This window comes from Crocuta crocuta, unplaced genomic scaffold (assembly GCF_008692635.1).
Source record: "Crocuta crocuta isolate KB4526 unplaced genomic scaffold, BGI_CrCroc_1.0 scaffold111, whole genome shotgun sequence".
NCBI lineage: Eukaryota > Metazoa > Chordata > Mammalia > Carnivora > Hyaenidae > Crocuta > Crocuta crocuta.
The window spans coordinates 4,013,626-4,033,462 of record NW_027527611.1 but is presented as its reverse complement, the minus strand read 5'-3'; the positions used below and the strand labels follow the sequence as shown (position 1 = coordinate 4,033,462).

Sequence of the window (19,837 nt, the reverse complement as noted above, 5' to 3'; positions counted from 1 at the left end):
GCCGGGCCCTCCGCCGGCCTCCCGATGCCAACGCCCACTTCGCCCGCGCTCGAATTCAACGCACCCTCGTCTTCTAAACCTGCTTTTTGTTCTTTATCGGAAAAAACAAAACGCGGCACGACTGATGTAATGCGTCCGGTCTGAACGAACAGCATGTGCTGAGCCATACACCTGACTCCTGCGAGTCGCATCAAACGCTGGCAAGGACTGTAAACAGGCGCGCGGTGGGTTCTGGCTCCACCGCCACCTGCTGGCTGTGTCCGCCTGCTGTCTGAGTGCCATCAGGACACGCTGCAGGCAGGACCCGCCAGACGCCAGCACGGAACCACGTGAGGGGACAGGGACGTCTGTTGTCTTCTCCTGTCTCCTGACTCACGTGGGGACAACACGGGACAGAAGGCGGGAGCGGGATACGTGACAGGTTCCAGGAGGACCACGGATCAGAACCCGCGGGCTCAGGAGAGCTGGGGGTCAGCGAGGGGGAGGGCAGGGTGCTGATGGGGCACAGGGAGGCCAGGAGGCACGCCAGTCCCCAGGCCGTCCCTCCCGCACGCTGACAGGAACTCGGGAGGGAGGGAGGGACAGCACTGGCCACTGTCCTCCTGTCCTGGGCACAGAGGGTGGACTGTTTCCCCTCCGACCCTGGACCTGACCTTGACTTGGCAGAAGAGGGCGGATTCCTTTCTGCCCCGGGTAGTCCAGCCCCCTCCTCTGCGCACGGGAACGCTGGCGAGGTCTGGGGCCATGTCTACGCTGGCTCACTGGCTCGGGGCCCCCCACTGCCCCCCACTGTGTTCTCAGGACCCCCCCACTGTGTCTTCGGGGTCCCGCCCCCCCTCTCTGCACCCTCACCTGCAGCAGGAGGATGAATTGTGGGAACCGCTGGATCGGCTTCATCATCAGACTGTAGAGTGTGACGCGGTCGGGGCTGCACTCCTGGCACTGCTATGGGGAGAAGGCTCCGTGACGCGCACTGCGGGGCCCCCACGGGGGCTGGGGCTGCCCTCCCACCTGGCACAGACACCTCGGCAAGGCACCGGCCAGCTGCCTGGAGCACATGCCCCGACTTCACTAAGGGTGGCTTCTGACCGCCCCCACCTCCTACACCAGCATAGGCGAGCCCCTGGCGTTGCGGTCTGAGCCTGCTGTGACTGGATTCCCATCCGACACCTCCTGTTTTGCAATTTGATGCTTTCAGGACCACCTCTGGGGGCGCCGGGGGCTCAGTTGGGTTAGTGTCAGACTCTGTTTCGGCTCAGGTCACAATCTGTTTTATGAGTTCGAGTCCCGCATCTGTGCTGAGCACAGAGCCTTCTTGGGATTCCCTCTCTCTCTTTCTCTCTCTCTCCCCCCACCCCGACCCTCCCCCCCCAAGATAAAAAAAAAAAAAAAAAAAGAGCCACCTCTAATGAATGCCAGGCAGCGTTTTTCTGTTTACGAATTCATTACTCTACTAAGCACTGAGTTTGTTTCTGGGACCCTGCAATCACCTGAGAAGTGCACTTAACGGAAACAGAAGAAAAGAAAATCACAGAATCCCATCTGGAGTCACAGGGACCCTTAATGGTAGCCTGCCGCACGCACCAGGGCGAGATCTCTGTGGTGGCCACGGCCCCTCCCGCGTTCGGGCCCGACCTCCGTACTTAAGGCTCAGCTCTGGGTGTGAGGGTCATGGGGGTGGGGCTGCCCCTGGGTCCGTCCTGTCTGAGCTGCCCCTGCTGAGGGCTGCCTAGTCCCCAGACCCGCCTCCAGCCTGGGACGGACGCTCCACCAGGCTGGACGTCTGCAGACCTGGGTGGGCCCTCCAGCTCTCTCCAGCTGAGGACTCAGCCCCCTCCCCCAACACCAGTTCCCGGGCTGACCAGGCCACCAGACAGCGGGGGCGGCAGCTCGCTCCCCTGCTGACGTGTCAGGTACGGTCCCCAAGACAGCTTCAACCTCCTCCAAGGAAGGAAGTGTTTGAATGGCCTGTGTTTTCTTCCCCGGAGAAGAAATGCCATGGTGTGGAAAGACCACCGGGCCCCAAGGCCCCAGGGCTAGCAGCTGATTTAATCCCTCAGCAAACTGTGACTGGAGAAGGAGGGGAATAATTCAGCCTTGATCAAACTGTGGTCGGCGAGAGTAGTTCCCGTGTCTGCTCACTGACGGGCAGCCTGAGCTTAGAGAATACGGTTCAAGTAACACGAAGAAACTCTGGCTCCACTGTTATGATGGGAATTGGAGCCTCGTGCAGGCGAGGTCCGGGCTGGGTGTCCGGGCTGGGTGGCCGTCCGGGCTGGGTGGCTGGCCACCGTGAGCGTCTGGCAGGGACCCCGGCTGGCTGTGCACTAAATACCCCGGTCAACATCCCCAGTGGGAACTCCACGATGTCCAAGGGAGACGTGCCCAGAGAGGGTAGGCCTCTCCGCCCAGCCCCAGAGCCCCATGGGGGCTCATCCTCAGNGGGGGGGGGGGGGGGGGGGGGGGGGCTCCACCAGCTCCAGAACGTTCCATCTGCTGCTCCTGATACCACACTCAAGGACGGGAAGCCAAAGGCCCGCTTACTGGGGATCTGAACTGACTATTCACATCTATGAATTTCCGAGGATGTGCAGCTGAAGGTTGTCTTCAAAAAGCCGTGGCACCGCGGAAACTTCATCTCTGTTTCTAGCACTGACCCAACATTCTGGCGCCAAAATCTTTGTAAGTACCGTTATGCGTTGAGAGGCAACGTTTGGTAAAATTTCACTGTGAAGTATTTTCACGTGGCACCTGTCATCAGAAGGTGTTAGAGCCTAAACGAAGTGGCAGTGAGTGCTTACCTTTAAAAATTCAAGGAACGCGGGCTTTGTGGCGCACGTTTTCTTGAGGATCGCCACGGCCGTGCTGAAGTTATTCACATACTCACTATAGGCGTCCAGCACCATGGACTTGGAAAACTGAAACACCAGAGAAAATTGAGAAATATCAGGAATGCATACAACCCAGACCCTCCCTCTTCTGAGACAGGATAAAAGATTTGAAATCTTGCCTAAAAACCACCTCAGGCGGCGTGAGGTTTCCACAGGACACGCTTCGTTACCACTGTGTGTGATTTTTTCCCCTTCTGTCAGCACACTCACTGGGAACTATTTAAACAGCCGATCTTACTTTGCTCCCCCAGCCCACAGTGCGCTTGTAGGTGACCTGGTCCGCGTCCCCGGCGGGCTGGTGCCCAGGGGCCGTGGGATGATCGCCTCAGACCCCTTCTGTAAGCCCCTGCCCATCCTCACTGCGGGTTTCCCCTGCGGGAAAGACTGTCACACAGGCCCCAGTGCCCTGACAAGCTGGCCCCGACTGTCCCCTGGAAACACTCCAGGGGAGGAAGAAAACCAGTCCCCTCCTGCCCTTCTGGCTAAGGACAGGGCCACGTCCGTCCGTCCGTCCACTGTCCCGATTTCCTAGAAACACCAGGAGGCAGAGCCATGGGCTTCCCCCGGGGCTGTTCTGAGATCCTGCCGATTCTCAACATGAACAGCAAAACCCCAGGACCCACAGCGGGTGTCTGGTGTGACCGTCACTTACGGGAAAACGCTTTCACCTAAATTTTACATATATATTTTTTTAAGTTTTCTTTTTCCCTTTTAAAAAAAGTTCTCAAGATAAATATTTTAAGAGACACACAGAGTAAATAAATATTTACACTAAATGCATAAAATAGCTAAAAAATGCAAGAACAAAGTAAATATCCACGGTTTCTTTTTTGTTTCTCGTAAAGACCCCTGAAAGGGATCCTACACACATCTCAGGAAAAGGTCTGGTTTCCGTGTTCAAGGCATCCTGTCACTTACGTGCTTCCGTAATTTATACACGTCATCAAGGACACACAATCGTGTAGAAAAAGCAAAAGGTCTCTTCTGTGGTTACCACGGCTTTCACGGAAGCGTCTGAGCACCGAGCCCTCGGGCGCTGCGGGCACCTGCCTCCCCGACCTGCCTCCCCGCAGCTCGAGGCCCCGTTCTCCCGCCCACACTCTCCAGGTCTGGAGCCCACTTCCTAACGCACAACACGTACAGGTGCAAAGGGACCGAAGAGAAAAGCGCCGGATGCAGATCCGAGGCTGGCGGTTTAGGCAGCGCACTGCTCCCCCTCCCGGGAGAGGCTCATGCGCCCCGCGTCCCCACATCCTGGGTCAGCGGAGGCCTGGCCGCGGCGTCTGCACAACCGACCCCAGGTCACAGAGGACAATCTTCAGGGAAACCTGCCAGCGCTTTCCCCAGGGCGTTTCCCACCCCCAGACGGGGCCCGGGCGCAGGCGAGACCCAGCTGTCGGGGGGGCTGAGCGGGACGCTGTCAGCAGAGCCACAGGAAGCACGTCCAGCGGCCTGCTGGCGCTCAGTACGCAGCTTGCGGCATTCCAGATGGACCGCCCCCCCCAGCGCCCTTGGCCTTCCTGACCCTTCCCCGTCCCGTGTGCTGGGCAGAGCACGCGGACCTCACTGCGGCCCTGCGGGCACCCGGCTCCCTGCCGACCCCGACGTCTGGCGTGACACATCTGCGTTCGGTGGGATGGAACGCGGCTCGGGAGCCCAGGACAGCGTGGCGCGGTCGGGCGCCCCCGGAATTACCGAAGCCACGAAGACGTCGCCGATGGTCTCCACGGAGTCCCACTCGGCCACACGGCTGGCCAGCGCGATCTGGAACATGGCGTGGCACTGCAGCAGCTCCTTGACCCGGTAGAACACCACCTTCAGCTTCCTCTCGCTCAGGACCTTGGGCTCCATCTCCGACAGCGGCTTCTCGTACTGCTAACAAGACACGGGAAGGCGGCGTGCCTGAGAATACGGACATCCGCTCACGGCAGTTACAGTGCACGACAAATCACGGGATTTCCTGCCAACATGCGGACACGGTACTCACAATCTCCTGAGAACTCTGCAAATGTGATTATGTCGCGGTTCATATTTACCCACAAGCACACACACACTCGCAAGACAGGGGTAAAGCCCGTGTCTACTGTGTAACACGCGGCGTTGCAGTACCTCCAGAATCCTCTTTAGAGCATCCACATAGTTCTTCTCACTGTCCACAACGGAACCCAGAATGTATCTTCGTACCACCTGCGGGCGATGTGAAAATACAACGGTAGCAAACTGCGGCAGAAAACGAACAGAGGAAGTTTGCTTCTTGTTGATTAAAGATGCTGCTAGTTCTGTTTTCTGTCTTCAAAACAGTAGGTGAATGAAACTTCCAAAGGCCTCTAAATACTTCAAATATGTGTTAACTAACATTACAGGACAAAACGTACTTGTCCCATTGTTACAATTATGAAATGTTTTATTGTTTAAAAAATTTTTTAATGTTTATTTATTTTTTTTAAATTTTTTTTTAATGTTTTATTTATTTCTAGGAGAGAGAGAGAGAGACAGCGTGAGCAGGGGAGGGTCAGAGAGAGAGGGAGTCACAGACTGAAACAGGCTCCAGGCTCTGAGCTGGCAGTCAGCACAGAGCCCGACGCGGGGCTCGAACCCACGAACCGCGAGATCATGACCTGAGCGAAAGTCGGACGCCTAACCGACAAAGCCACCCAGGCGCCCCTTTAATGTTTATTTTTGAAAGAGAGAGAGGGAGAGAGAGAGAGAGAGAGAGAGAGAGAGAGAGAGAGAGAGAGCGAACGCACAAGCAGGGGAGGGGCAGAGAGAGAGGGAGACACAGAATCTGAAACAGGCTCCAGGTCCTGAGCTGTCAGCACAGAGCCCAACGCGGGGCTCGAACCCACGAACTAGGAGATCATGACCTGAGCCGAAGTTGGACGCTCAACCAACCGAGCCACCCAGGAGCCCCCAATAATGAAATATTTTAAACCACAAATTATAAACAATAAATACTGCAGGACACGTGAAATTGCAGTGGTAACGACAAACGCATTCACCTATACAACAATTCTAAGCTAAATGAATGGTGCTTCGTGTGCCCTATGCCGGCTTATGTGTTACTTCCCGTATAAATTAAGTAGAAGAAAACCAATTCCAGTCTTGACTCAAAGAATGCGATTACCGACATTTATCTAATAAAATTATTATTCTGAAGTCGTAGAAGAAAAAGCTCTTGAAAGATAAAAGAGATTTTTCTTTCTTTTGGCTAAGAGATTTTGACCAGGCAAAGACACACCTACGAGGCTTAGAGCACAGTGAGTGAAGTGACCCTCCACGGTCCTGGACGAGCCACCTCACAGGGACATCACTGTTGTCACTACCCAGGGCCATACACGGACAAACGTCAGGCTGCATGATTCCTGGTAAGGGTCAATGTCGACGCCTAGCGCCCGCATCAAGCCTCAACAAATTATTTTTGCCAGTAAATGGAAAAGAGAGCACCAAATTTCAGGATGGCTGCCTCTCGACCACACACACCCGGAACAGCCCAGGGACCCAGAGCAGGGAGTCAGCGCTCACCGCAGGAGCCACACCGCCACCCAGTGGGTGCACAGGGCACCTGCCACAGGGGAAAGTCCTCAGTCCAGAACATTCCAGGGCCACCGAGTCGTCCAAAACATGAATGGAGAGCGGCGGGCAGCGGGCACAGGGTACATGGGGCCACGGCAGAAAGGGCCCCGCTGCACCCCACGGGGATCACGGCCACGTTGCCCGGGGAGCCCCACACAGTGGAGGATTTACGGCCAATCTGACTGACCTAGACTTGGAGGATTGTGGGTTTGGGGATCAGAGATGTGGCTGAGATGTCGGGCCCCGCCCGCCCACCGCAGCTGCCGTCCCCGCCTCGCCGGGGCCACAGCGCCCTCCCAGAGGGACGTGCAGGGGTTTCCTGAGGTCCAGAGCGCCGGGGGTGGGGGTGGGGGGACAGATGCCAGTGGTGGCTACAGAGCATCTCTGTCACTCGGTCGAGTGCTCTTTCGCTCCCGACAGGCTCACACATCAGCCTCCCCCCCGACACGTTTCCTCATCCCGCAGCCCTGCTGCTGGGCTCCCCTTCATCTCGAAGCTTCACCTGGAAGCCCGAGGTTTCCGGGTCTGGACGACGGTGACGAACAGCCCCGAGGCCCCCTCCCAGCTTGGCTCCCTTTCCTCAGACTTTGACCTTACCACCTGCACCGGCTGCGCACGCCCCTCCGCCTCCGTTCCGCACGCCCATACGTGTCCACTTGCCTGTGCCCATGACAGGAGTCATGCTGTGCACACACACAACGCCCCCGAGAGCCCCTCCCTGACCCCACACTGCCCTGAGGCCCATTTCCTGTTACCCAAAGATAATCCAGTGGACACCACCGAATTTCTCTTCCCTCTGCTACCCATTTCCAGACACTGAGAAACTCCTTTATGCTGCAATATTTGCATCAGTTGCCGGAAATGTGTTTCAGGTGTCCGGGATGCTCCGCGCAGTTTACTGAAACACACACAGTGTCCCTCAGTAAAAGTGGTGCAGATGGCGTCCACACACAGGGCAGTTCCATACACTTCTCACACTTACTCAGGGCGGGTACTCGAAATACTCGGGAACTAGAGAGCCCGTGTCCAGGCTGCGGCTGCTGACGGGGCGGGCAGCCGTGCCCAAGGAGACGGGCCCGGGACACGGATGGCGGGCGGCCACCAGCCACCGCGCATCTGGGTGCGTGGACGGCTAGCACGGCGGTGCCTGCAAACAGCCCCCAGCCTACCTGCTGCTGAGACAGGCCCTCGGGCATCGGCGTGAGGACCGCTTCGGGGTGCTTGCAGTCCACGTCGATAAACAAACTCTGCTCTTCTTCCAGACAAGACCTGTGATCTTAAAAAAGTCACAATGCTCTTATTTGACACTGAAACGATATATTCACAACACCACAGCTGGTAAAACGGCCCATCGAATCTCGGCTTTGGGCAGCCGCCTCCATTTTCTGTGTTTACTTCCTGCCCGGCAACGACTACGTTACAATTTTAACAAGCCCAAGACAATGTCCTCTCCACCGGAGGAACACGGTGCCCATCAGTATCTGAAATTTTCAATACTTGGAAGTTTAACTTCAAAAGGCAGAGAGATGTCATTTGAATACCCAGATGGTGAAGCAGAAATAAGTACTACAATTTCTTAACCTATAAAATATGACATTCAGAATCAAATAAGGGCTGCTAAAACCTGCCAAGAACCCACACTCGGTAATCGACAAAAGCTAAGTGGAGACTCTATTTCTTGACCTTCTGTTTCCCTTTCTCACTGGGAAAACACATTTTCCATCAAATCAGAACATTCAGACCAAAACTAAATTTATTTTTTAAAACTTAGCTGTAGCTAAATAAAGTATCTGGGGCGCCTGGGTGGCTGAGTCGGTTAAGCATGCAACTTTGGCTCAGGTCATGATCTCACAGTTCGTGGGTTCAAGCCCCGCATCAGGCTCTGTGCTGACAGCTCAGAGCCTGGAGCCTGCTTTGGATTCTGTGTCTCCCTCTCTCTCTCTGCCCCATCCCCACTCAAGCTCTGCCTCTCTCTGTCTCAAAAATAAACATTAAAAAAATAAAAAATATATATATCAAGAAAAAAAGAGCCCACAAAAATGGCTGGAAAACAGAATAGCAAAGGAATTCTCAGGTAACAGGTCCCCAGAGATTACTGAATTTAAATATCCAAAATCCTGGCTGCGTAGAAACATTTCCAAGGAGCTTTTAAAAACCTCCCAGTGCCCACACGCCTATGAGAACGGCCAAAATCCAGAGCACTGACCCTGCCAAGTGCGCCAAGTACGCCAAGTGCTGGAGAAAACGCGGAGCAGCAGGGACTCTCACGGCTGGTGGTCGTGGCCAAAGGTGCCACCGTGGAAGACGGTGCCGTAGTTTCTTAGAAAACGAAACCTGCTCTTTGCCCACAATCCCGCAACGACACTCTTTGACATACACAAGGAGCTGACAGCCTACGTCCACGATAGCCTGCAACGGATGTTTCTAGCACTCTAATCCTAACTGCCCAGCCTTGGAGGCCACCAAGGTGCCCATCGGAAGGTGAAAGATAACTAAGACAGCACATCCAGACAGCGCAAAATTATTCAGCCCTTAGAAGAAAGGAGCCCCCAAGCCACGAACAGACATGGAGGAAGCTTCAACACGTTACTAAGTGAGGAGTCCACACCTGTGCGACTCTAAGCCTGCCTTTCTGGGGGGGACAGGCAGTGAAGCTCCTCTGTGTGACGGGGGATCCCCGTCGTTGGACTCTCATCCAAACCCACTGAACGGACCACATCAAGACGTGCGCTGTGGCCCCGGTGCTGACGACGTGCCCGGGCGGCTGCGTCCGCTCTAAGGAACGCACCGGCAGCGGGACGGGCTGTGTGATGATGGGGGCGGGGTGGGGGCGGGGCGTAGCTCATGCTCGGTTTTGCTGCGGATCTAAAATCAATCAATGATAAAGTCTGACGAAGAAACAGACACAGAGCCTTCTGGTGTCCAGTCCCTCCCTCGAGTTTTGCTGACGGGTCCCAGGGGTGCTGGGCCTGGGACCTGGTGTGTCTCAGGGGACCCCACGTTGTGTACATCCACGTCGAGGAGCCGCAATTCGGTGCCATCTTCCCATTTCACAGCTTAGGACGTGATGTGCCTGATGACCTGCTGCGCCCCCAGGGGACCCGCGGACCTCCTCCCTGCCTGGCTCAGGGCTTCAAGTCCGTCCTGAAGGCTGGGTCGCCGGCCCGCAGATCCTGGTTCGGGGCCTGGGCTAGGGCCAGAGTCGGCATTTCTGACCAGCGCCTGGCACCCAGGGCCCCAAATCCCAGGCACCTCTCAGACCCTGCCTGTACATGTCCCCACCCCCCCACTCCAGTGAAGATGTTCTTCCTCGGGGCACCTGGCACGCCACCAGCACCTCATCGGGGCCGTCTCCTTCCCAAGTGACGCTCTGGGGCTCCTGACCACCTCTCCTCCGTCTGAAGCTGCCGAAGATGTCATCGGCACCACAACACGTTGAAAAGTCTAGTTTTGAGCTCAGGTACATACAGGCTTCCGAGGCTGCCCTGGCGGAAGCATGGCCTCACCATCGTCTCCAGGCACGGGGACCAGCAGATGCTGGGCTGAGTGCCAGTTTGCCTTGGGGAGCGTTTGTGCAAGCAACAGTCATGTTTTTACAAGAACAGGTCAGAGCTCCCTGGGAGCTCTCGTCCACACTGCACGTAACTAGCCAGCCTGTGAGGACACAGCGGCGTGTAGACGTTTTCTCCAACGTCCAAGAATCCTCGGCCCACAGCTCAGTGTCAGCACGGAACACGGCAGACACAGCCCATCTTTCCGACAGATGGACAGCACCAGCTACACCCCACTTGGTGACAGTCTCAGAAATCCTGAAACTTCTGGAATCATCTCAGAGCTTCCCTCACCAGCAAGCGTTCCTAAAATCCCTGCTCAGAACAAGACCTTCTCGGCTCGTGTCTTGGTGGGAAACACACGTGCGTATGAGAACTAACGCACCGCACACGAGGCCGCCTGTTACTGCGCCTTGTTAAGGACGGACTTGCTGAGAAGCCCCACTGACTGACGATGTCCCAGGACACCCAAGGGGATGTCAGAAGGGAGAGCAGACTGAAGCCCCCGGGGCAGTGTGCGGGGTCGGGGGGGACGGGGGCTCACTACGGGCCTGCGTGCTGAGAGGAAACAGCAGAAAGAGAAGTGATGTCAACTACCTCCGCGAATCCTCACTTTCTGCTGCGCGCGCGTGCCTGTGTGTGTGTGTGTGTGTGTGGGTGTGTGTGTCCGAGCTACTGCACAAGGCCGTGCACGCCCTGAGCTGAGTGTGCACCCTTCCCCACACTTGGGAGGGAGACCCGGGTGGCCGGGCTAAGTCAGAGCCCAGTGACGAGCACATGCTGAGGGTGTGCGACATGCCTGTACTGTGCTCCCACCACAACGTGCTGTGTCGCGGGGGGGCCACCGACCTGGGGCCATGAAGGACTTGGTCCTGATGAGTGAGCGGCCCCTCCTCACGGCGGCCTTGGTCTTCTCCAGCCCGTCTTTAGTGCCCTCCTTTGCAGCCTTCATGAGTTTCTGCATCTGTAAAAAAGGGAGAAACGTGAGAGGCAGACAGTCGGTAAAAACCCACTCACTGTTTTTATTTTATTTTAAAAGAACACTGTCAAGTAGCTTGGTCCTAAAACGTCACCCGAAGCTGGCTTTTTGGTGTGGGAGCACTTACTTGCTTGGTGTGCGCATGTGTTTAACTTGGGCCACATTTTGTTTGTTTAGAAGAAAAAAACAAGGAAGGAAAGCAAACGTAAAGCCAGCCCTTCCCTGACCTGGTTTCCTGCTGTGTGAACGGCAGCCTCCACTTGTCTTACGATCTCTTACAAACACGGAGGCTCGCGGACATGAGAGGCAGAGCAGGTAAAGCACACACGTGTTAGGCGGCCGGGCCAAGGTCACTGGCAAACACAGGAAACCGGGAAACGCGGAGCCCCCCACTGCCTTCCTGAGTCCCCCGGAGGCCAGGCCAGAGGCTGGGACAGACCGAAGGACAGCCCACGTGGGGAGGCCGACGGGCGGGAGTCAGAAACACCACCGCGCACCGCAGCGCCGTGCGGGGATTCTGGTCCCCCGCCCCCAGCCCTGCGGGCGCTCCCAGGGGCCATCAGTGCCCAGGGTGGCACGGACCCGCTCTGGCACACCCCTTACGCTGGAATATTCTAAGATCTGAGGTGTGGGCCATCGGGCTCCACGTGACTAGAGAAAGCCCAAATAGCCTCCTCCAGACAAACCAGGATCCCGCCGAGGGGGCGTCCACACGGCCTGCCGCCCTGGTCCTCCCGCACCTCCCTCCTCGGCCACCGTCCCTGCCAGCGCGCCTCAGGACTGGGTCGTCAGGGCCACCGCCAGGCCGAGCCTCGTGCACAGCGCTGCCCGGTCACAGCTGAGGGCGCGGGCTGTCCGCTCGGCACCGCGTCCCTGGGGGCGCACTGCTGTCACACGCGCACTGTGGCTGCGCGTCCTCCATCTCCCTGCTGCTCGGCCAGGTGAGCCCAAACCGCGTCCACGCTGCCCAGCCAGCGCCCCGCTCCAGCCCCGCGGGCCACGGCCACTGCGGTCTCGCGGGAGGAAGGCCCCCCAGGATCGTCGGACTTCCACGTCCCTTCCTGCCCGTTCTGGGGATGTGCCCCCCACCACACTCACCCTCTCCCCGCCGGCCTTGTGGCCTCCACCCTGCCCCACGCGCCCAGTGCCCGTCGGCCCGCGAGGCGCCTCTGCTTTGTCTCCTGACCCACACGGCCTTTCCAGATCCCCCCTTTCTTACCCCACACGAGAGCCGTAAGCCCCGGTCTTCAGCCCGGCCACGGCCAGGGTCCCTGTCCTCGAGCAGCGATAAAGACTCAGGTTCCGGGGAGCTGAGATGCCCATCCCAGGTCACACGGCAGCCAGGAAACAGAGCCTGGGCTCCTGACCCTTCCGAACGTCCGCGTCTCACTGGGTGAGGGGGGTCCGCTTGGCCCAGCCNGGAAACCCAGCCCTCCAGGCTTCTCCAGAGAGCCTCCCACGTCAACCCACGTGAAGACATGGTGAGCAACACCTTGAGCAAATGCGGATGAGAGAACGGGCTCTTCTCCAGTCGACTTCATGACTCACGGTGCTCAACAGACCGTTGTAAACACAGGACTTAAAGGAGACCGCTCAGTCCTTCCCCGGCCCCTCCATCACGCTGGCCATGCTCCCAGCAGCCCCAGGGTGTCGCCAAGCCAGGGCAAGTGCGGTGGGAAGACCCCACCTGATCATCCCGCACCCACCAGCCACACTGTGGCGGTTCACCTGCTGCCAGCAGCCTCTCATGTGGCGCTCTGAGGGCCCGCCTGGGAACTGGGGTCCATTCTGAGGGTGAGGAAAGCACTGTTTGTTCGGTAAGCCAGTGAGTGGCTCATCAGCAGAACCTGACACCGTACCCGCCCACTGAAGGGCACTGGAGTGTTTTACCACTCTTCCTGGGCACCCGTGTTCAACTCTCCAGTCCCAAGCCCAGAGTGTTGGGTGCACAGAGTGAAGCCTGACCGTGCTGGCAAGTGTCCACTGTGCCGACTCAGCTGGCAGAGGGGGTCTAATGGACGGCCGTAAGGATGGGAGGTGCTTGGGCCACCTTCCCAAAGCAGGAGGCTCACAGAGTACGGGAACGAGGACCGGTAGCCACCCGCCAGCCCGAGGTTCGTGGAGGCTTCAGCCGAGAACCCAGCCGTCGGCATACCGGGCGGGCCACAGCATCCATCCACGCGGTCACGGTGGCGAGGCAGTAACTACAGCCCAGTCTGCACCAACATAGCCTCTGTGGGCCTGTGGCCTGACGCTCGGCCTCACACAGAAAGCACGTGAAGTCTGCAGACTCGTGTGCAAACGTCAGAACACATCAGCCCTTTCACTGGCAGCCAGAGCCCACGGCCAAGGGCACCGGCACAGCCGCTCAACACTGAAAACCAGAAGCTCGTTAAGATGAGGTACAACCTCAGACAAAAGCACTTGTAGGCCCTATGTCTGACAGCCACCCAATTCTAGAATTCGTGGTCCTGATCTGTGACATGCCACTTCCGGCCTTCACCTCCAGAGACCCTTCCCGCCCCCACTCCACTCAGGACAGTGAACATGGGGCAGTTTAGCAGCTCTGGCCCTCAACATCATCTTGTGACAGATTCTGTCTTTAGATCTTCCTTCCTGTGTAGAAAATGTGGAAGTTCAGAATACCCCTTGAAGGAAAGCAGGCTTGTGCCGTGTCTCAGAGACCTGACTCGGTGCAGTATGCACAGACAGCGTGCCGTCTACACAATGCCATGAAAGAGGGAGCAGCCACGCAGGCCCCTGTGAGTGACCTCACTTATGAGAAGGTAACTTCCCATCCTGCTACGGTTACACTTACAACGTGAGACAAGGGACCCTCCGCGGTGGCCAGGGTCTCTCTCTCTCTGCATGCTCGGTACCAACGTCTTTAAGAACACCTGAGTGTGATGGCCCGAGCATCTGCAGGCCGTCCTGGGCTAGCACGAGACGTCCTGCCTCTCGCGCGGGCTGGGCACATACTTGCTGTCTGTGGTTGCTGCGCAGGAAGGACCTGGGGACCCCGTTCTTGCACTCGGAGTCACTCTGCTCCTCGTAGCTCTCGAATTCACTGGAGCTCCATCCGTACTCCAAAGAACTGTTTCCACCTTCATCTCCATTCTCCACGTCATCATAAATCATCTCATCTGATGGCAAAAATGCCAAAAGGACATTAAAAAAAGCAGAATTCGCTGGTTACGTTTTACCCGATCACTGAGCCCTGGGGTCTTGGAAGCATATTGGAAACCCACGGGCGCAGTGTAGAGCCTCGGGGTTGGCTCCCCCGTACAGGTCGTGGGGAGCCCCTTCAGGGTGTGGGCAGAGACGCACAGGGCCAGACAGCACTCCGACGAACCCCTGCCCCCAAGAGTGTCCTGAGGGCCAAGGTCTCGAAGAATCCGGCATGATGATACGAAACAACTGCTGGCCAGACGTACAGAATGTAAACAAGGTAGGCAAGTAGGTGACAGAGACATTCAAATACGAACACGAGCTCATGGGAAACCACTGTAAATTTTGCCATCGTGCGAATAACCGTCTTACAAATCTTCTAATCTATCACTGTTTTTAAAATATTTCAATCACGAATCATTCAGAATTAGTGAAAAACACATGTTTATACCACCAAATATGATGACAGGGGATCTTCACTTTAAAAATTCCGAAGACTATAAGTCCCATCTTTTATCTCCCAATCTCTGTTCTGCAAAAGTGAATTCCGGGAGCCAAGCTGCCTTACGGGGGCCCCCAGGACAAGGCACACATCTTGAGGTTCATTACCAACTAACTAACCCGCATCCTTTCTGACACATGCAAAGGCCTCAGGTCCCAAGAAAGTACTTTTGTGAGATTCTCTGACAATTATAGAATGATACGCAGCAGCAGCAGAAAACCCAGATGGAGTTTTCTGTGGCAGGTTGACGGGACTTTCCAAGAATGAAAACGTCATTCTACAAACTTCGAGAACATCAGTGTCTCTCTAAATTCCCTTACTTATTAAACACATGAGCATAAATGGTTGTTTCAGCTGGAGTTTCTCAGGTATAAATGACTTGTCTGCTTAAGCTATCACTGAAGGAGAGTACAATGTGAGCTAAAAGATGGCATTTCCCTACCTGGGAACACATTTATGTTTTTCAATTAAATTTTTCTCTGGTCACCTGGGTGGTCTAGTCAGTTATGTGTCCTACTCTTATTTGGCTCAGATCATAATCTCATGGTTTATGAGTTCAAACCCCAAACCAGGCTCTGTGCTGACAGCTTGGAGCCTGCCTGGGATTCTCTCTCTCTCTCTCTCTCTCTCTGCTCTTCCCCCACTTGTGCATGCACACATGTACATGCTTTCTCTCTCAAAATAAATATTTGAAGAATTTATTCCTTGGGGCACCTGGGTGGCTCAGTCGGTTAAGTGTCCGACTTCGGCTCAGGTCATGATCTCACGGTTCGTGGGTTCGAATCCGCGTCAGGCTCTGTGCTGACAGCCAGCTCAGAGCCTGGAGCCTGCTTTGAATTCTGTATCTCCCTCTCTCTCTGACCCTCCCCTGCTCACGCTGTTTCTCTTTCTCTCAGAAATAAATAAAACTTTAAAAAATTTAAAAAAAAGAATTTATTCCATAGGCATCCTTAGTTGTTCTCTGTATTGAAACTTAGCCTTAAAAATCTTCAGTAATTCAGCCTTGATTAAAAGATTCTCTGGAGCCAAGAGCAAGCTTTGTATATATAATGACATTTAAAGGCAAACATTTGCTTTCGTTGGAAATGAGAAGTAGGTACAAAACTGTCACTGACTATTTCAGATTACTCGGCCTTGGATTTTATCTCCATGAACTGAGATTAATTCTAGAATATAAAACAGAAATCCAAATTTCTGGTTAAAAGCCCTGAGGAGGTAAAAGCCCTGTCATCTGGGTAAGAACATGCAATATGTGAAGCCACAGAAGGTGGGTCAACGTGCCTGAAGGACGCCTATGATGCCACCGACTGGGCACCAGGTCAGCAGGGCAGGTGGATTCCGGGGATGTGGCCGACCCTGGCTCAGCTGCCACGCAGGTCAGGGCCGAGAGCCGTCCTGAAGGAGGCAGCTGGCCGCAGGAAGGACCTGGGGACCCTCTACGGCATGGTCGGCAGCGGAGGCACACAAACATGCGGAAGGTGCCTGTGCGCTGTCTCCCGGTGCGGCTCATGAATCCTGAAGCTGCTCGATTAGCACACCCTTCTCCCTCCACAAACCCCAGTGGACATCGGGCTACTCTGTGTGCAGGAAACAAGTCCGGACGCACAGCACGGCCGGTGCCGCCCACACCCGCGGCGGGATGTCCAGCCTGTTGCAGGTGCACCCAGGTCAGCTGGAGGGCTGGTCCCGGCTCCGGGGAAGACGGCCGAGGGTCCTGCTCAACTCTGAGTCCTGCTCTCGGCAGGCTGGCTGGCTTGTCCACCTTGGGGAAGTAGGAAGTAGGCTATCGACACCAGGCACGATGGGCCGCCTCTAACTCAAGTACATCACCACTCAGCGGTCAGAATGTGGGAAAATAACGCTTCTCCGTGTTCTGGGAAAGGCAGTACTATCTGGGCCTCGCCTGCACACAGAAACTTTCAAGGACTCGGAAGCGTCTTGTTAACGACAGGTGATTGACACTTTGTGAATTACAATCCCCTCCTGAGGTCCTGGACACACAGACTGGTGCTTTATGAAACCGAAAAGTAAGCACAGTCCCCGGGGGGTGTGGGCGTGTGTTTCTCCCACGAGGCCAATGAAGGGAGAGGTCAGCAACTTGCTACCTGCCCTGGGCCAGGATGGCCCTAAGAAGTGCTACTGTGGTGGTGATGGCCACACGGTCCTGTGAGTGTGCCTAATGTCACTGAACTGTGTACTCTGAACTCGTTAAAATGGGTCAATTTTATGCAGTGTGCACTTTACCACAATAAAAAAGAAAAAAAGCAACAACACAGAAAAACGCGACCCCAGATGGTCATTATACGATCTCATAAGAAACCCTTCAGTCTCCTGCCAGGATTCGTGACAGAACTTAACCCGAAATGACCATATTTTGCACAAAGCACACAGGCCTCCACTCTCCCTCGGACACATCTGTCTCCCCAAGTCTACCCGCTGGAGCGCTCACATCCTGCACAGCTGGAGCAACCTCAAAGATCTAGTGCCGCCTACTTCACTAAGAATATATTTAGTTACTTTTCAAATATCAAAATGCAGCACAAAGCACGCAACGGCAGGCCCGTCCGCAGACCCCGACTAAACGCCGTGTCAGCGGCCACTCCTGCAACGGCAGCTGCACGAGCCTACACGCACGCAGCCAGGGCTCGGGCCCCTCCGCTGCGTCAACGAGAACCATTCTTGGCCTGTGGCTGTCCCCTTACGTCTGAGGGGTGCATCTATCTAAAGACCAAAGGCACCCTACCTCTGTGTGTCTTGCTTTTTACTCACCGTTGCCTTTTTACTCACACACATACACACACACAATCATTTATTCATTTGTAACGGCAATATAACGGTCTATTGTATAAATTCACTGCCACAGGTTGATCCTTTCCCCAAATGTGGGCCATGATGTTTCCCCTCATCTTTTGCTCATTTTCTTATTTTATTTTTTTAATGTTTTATTTATTTCTGAGAGAGAGAGAGAGAAAGAGAGAGAGACAGACAGACAGACAGCATGAGCAGGGGAGGGTCAGAGAGAGAGGGAGTCACAGGATCTGAAACAGGCTCCAGGCTCTGAGCCAGATGTCAGCACAGAGCCTGACGCGGGGCTCAAACCCACGAACCGTGAGATCATGACCTGAGCCGAAGTCAGACACTTAACCACCTGAGCCACCCAGACGCCCCTCCCCTCATCTTTTGCTCTTTACAAATGGTACTGCAGATAAGTATCCCTGCACATGTCTCCTTGACAGCAGGCACGAATTTCTCCAGGACACACACCTGCAAGGGGACCACCGGTTTGTATCGCCGTCTGCACGTTAGCTGGGTCTAACTAAAGTCTTTCTCAAAACAACTGCAACACCAAGACGTTTAATGAGGAAAAGAGCAAAGGGCCACAGAGGGGGCCAGGACCCTTTGTGATCCTAACGAGGGAGGGTCCTGGCTGATGTGGGACTGAAAGCTGCCGTGAAGGCCCATCAGGGTCAATATATCTAGGGAACTGTGTCAAAGAATCACATTAAGACATCTGACTTCTATGACCATAAAGTTTTGAAAATATTTGTGGGAACCTTGAGCAGACTCTTCTTTATTTAAGAAATAAAGAGAGTAAGAGGGAGGTATTCTTTTAGCTGACAGTTCGGTGACTCTTGGTTGAGTCCATACACATCAGGACCCTGCTAGGCACTGTCCTTATAGGGACACAGCAGGCTCTATGCAGAACAGTGGTCACCTTTGGTAGGCAAACCACTGGTAGACCTTCTGTCAGTGTTTTGGATTTAGAGGGGACAGATCAACCCTTCTGTGTTGGAAAAGGCCTACCTGGTAGCAAAAATTGCCCGAAAATGAATTTCAAGCTTGTTTTTACAGAAACGAGTCTTTAAGCCCCACCTTATTTGCATCATGTATTTAAATAACTACCTAGGAGCACATTTATTGATAAGCATTTCCAGTTCTATTTATAAAGGGATCCAAATGTTACGTATTTGTCTCCCTCAACGTAGGAATCTCAAGGGCAGGGATGACTGTTAGCTGAAACTTAATCCGTGCTCGGTATGTAACACTATCCAAAAGGATTTTGGAATGAATAAACTACCATGTGCTTTTAACTCTCTGTCATTTAGCACGCTGGATGAAAATGACAAGAACGTGTCCTTTTTTAGGCTGAGAATGTTTCCTCCTATTAGGAGTTTTTAACATTGAATGGCCACAAATCTTGTCAAGTGCACTTCAAGGAGCTACTGAGATGAGCCTATGGTTTATGTCCAGGAGTCTGTTCCTGTGGAAAAGATGGTAAAAGAACCTGCTCATGTTGAAGGGTCTGTAACCTCCTGAGACTGATCTGAAGGGTTAAGGTCGGCTTTTGCTGACTTGCTGGGATATTACTGGATGTGATTTCTTTACATTTTCATCAGGATGTTCAGCATCACCCCTTCAAGCGAAGGGGGTTCTAAGTTTACACCAACATCCTAAAATGAGTCACATGCTCTTGTCTTCTACTATCCACTGGGACCGTGTGCAGAGCTGAGGAACTCTCTAGTCCCCGACAGTTTAGCAATTCACAGGCGAGGACAATGGTCTTAGCGGGCTGCTTGGCAGATTAAAATTCTAGATTGTGAATCATCAGACATTAACATGTTCTACTTCAGACACAGTCGAAGTGTTTTAACTAACTGATATCAAGTTGTTTCTAGAATCCCTTCATGGCGTTTGTGTATTACTCCTGAAGTTTCTTGTTCCTGATCCTTTCTTCCTTCCCTTCTTCGCTTCCTTCTCCCTCCAATAATATCGTTTCTTCCTAACACTACGAGGGGCTTGTCTATTTTTACGTTATTTTTAGAGAATTGCTCTTTTGTTCCGATGATACATTCTATTGTTTGTTTTCCGTTTTATCACTTTTGCTGTTATCATTTTTTGTCCTCCTACTTTCGCTATTTGCTCTGTTATTCTTTTATGTAACAGAGTAGATGCCGAGCTCAGTACTCTTCCATCTTCTTTTATTAACAAACGCCATTGTGTCTGTAATTCTTTATTTTAAATCTATCCTGTAAGATTTTACGCCATATTTTCATTATTCAAGTCATAATATTTCTACTTTCCATTCTGTTTTCATCATTGTCTGTGAGCTAAGTACTAGTATTGTTTTTAATTTTCAAATGTTTCTATTGATTTTTTTTTTTAATTAGGGAAT

At 54.2% G+C, this 19,837-nt stretch overlaps 1 protein-coding gene across 1 annotated transcript in view; it reads right to left on the bottom strand.

Annotated features, from left to right (window-relative positions):
* Positions 1-19,837, bottom strand: part of ARHGEF10 (Rho guanine nucleotide exchange factor 10) — a 94,699-nt gene that overhangs the window by 46,832 nt on the left and 28,030 nt on the right. Inside the window, exons 8-14 of the mRNA XM_077771650.1 lie at positions 13,974-14,137; positions 10,865-10,979; positions 7,634-7,740; positions 5,001-5,078; positions 4,587-4,766; positions 2,802-2,918; positions 853-945 (exon numbers count right to left, since the gene is read on the bottom strand). Of these exons, the coding sequence (XP_077627776.1) occupies positions 853-945; positions 2,802-2,918; positions 4,587-4,766; positions 5,001-5,078; positions 7,634-7,740; positions 10,865-10,979; positions 13,974-14,137 (854 nt within the window). The remainder of the gene's footprint in view (positions 1-852; positions 946-2,801; positions 2,919-4,586; positions 4,767-5,000; positions 5,079-7,633; positions 7,741-10,864; positions 10,980-13,973; positions 14,138-19,837) is intronic.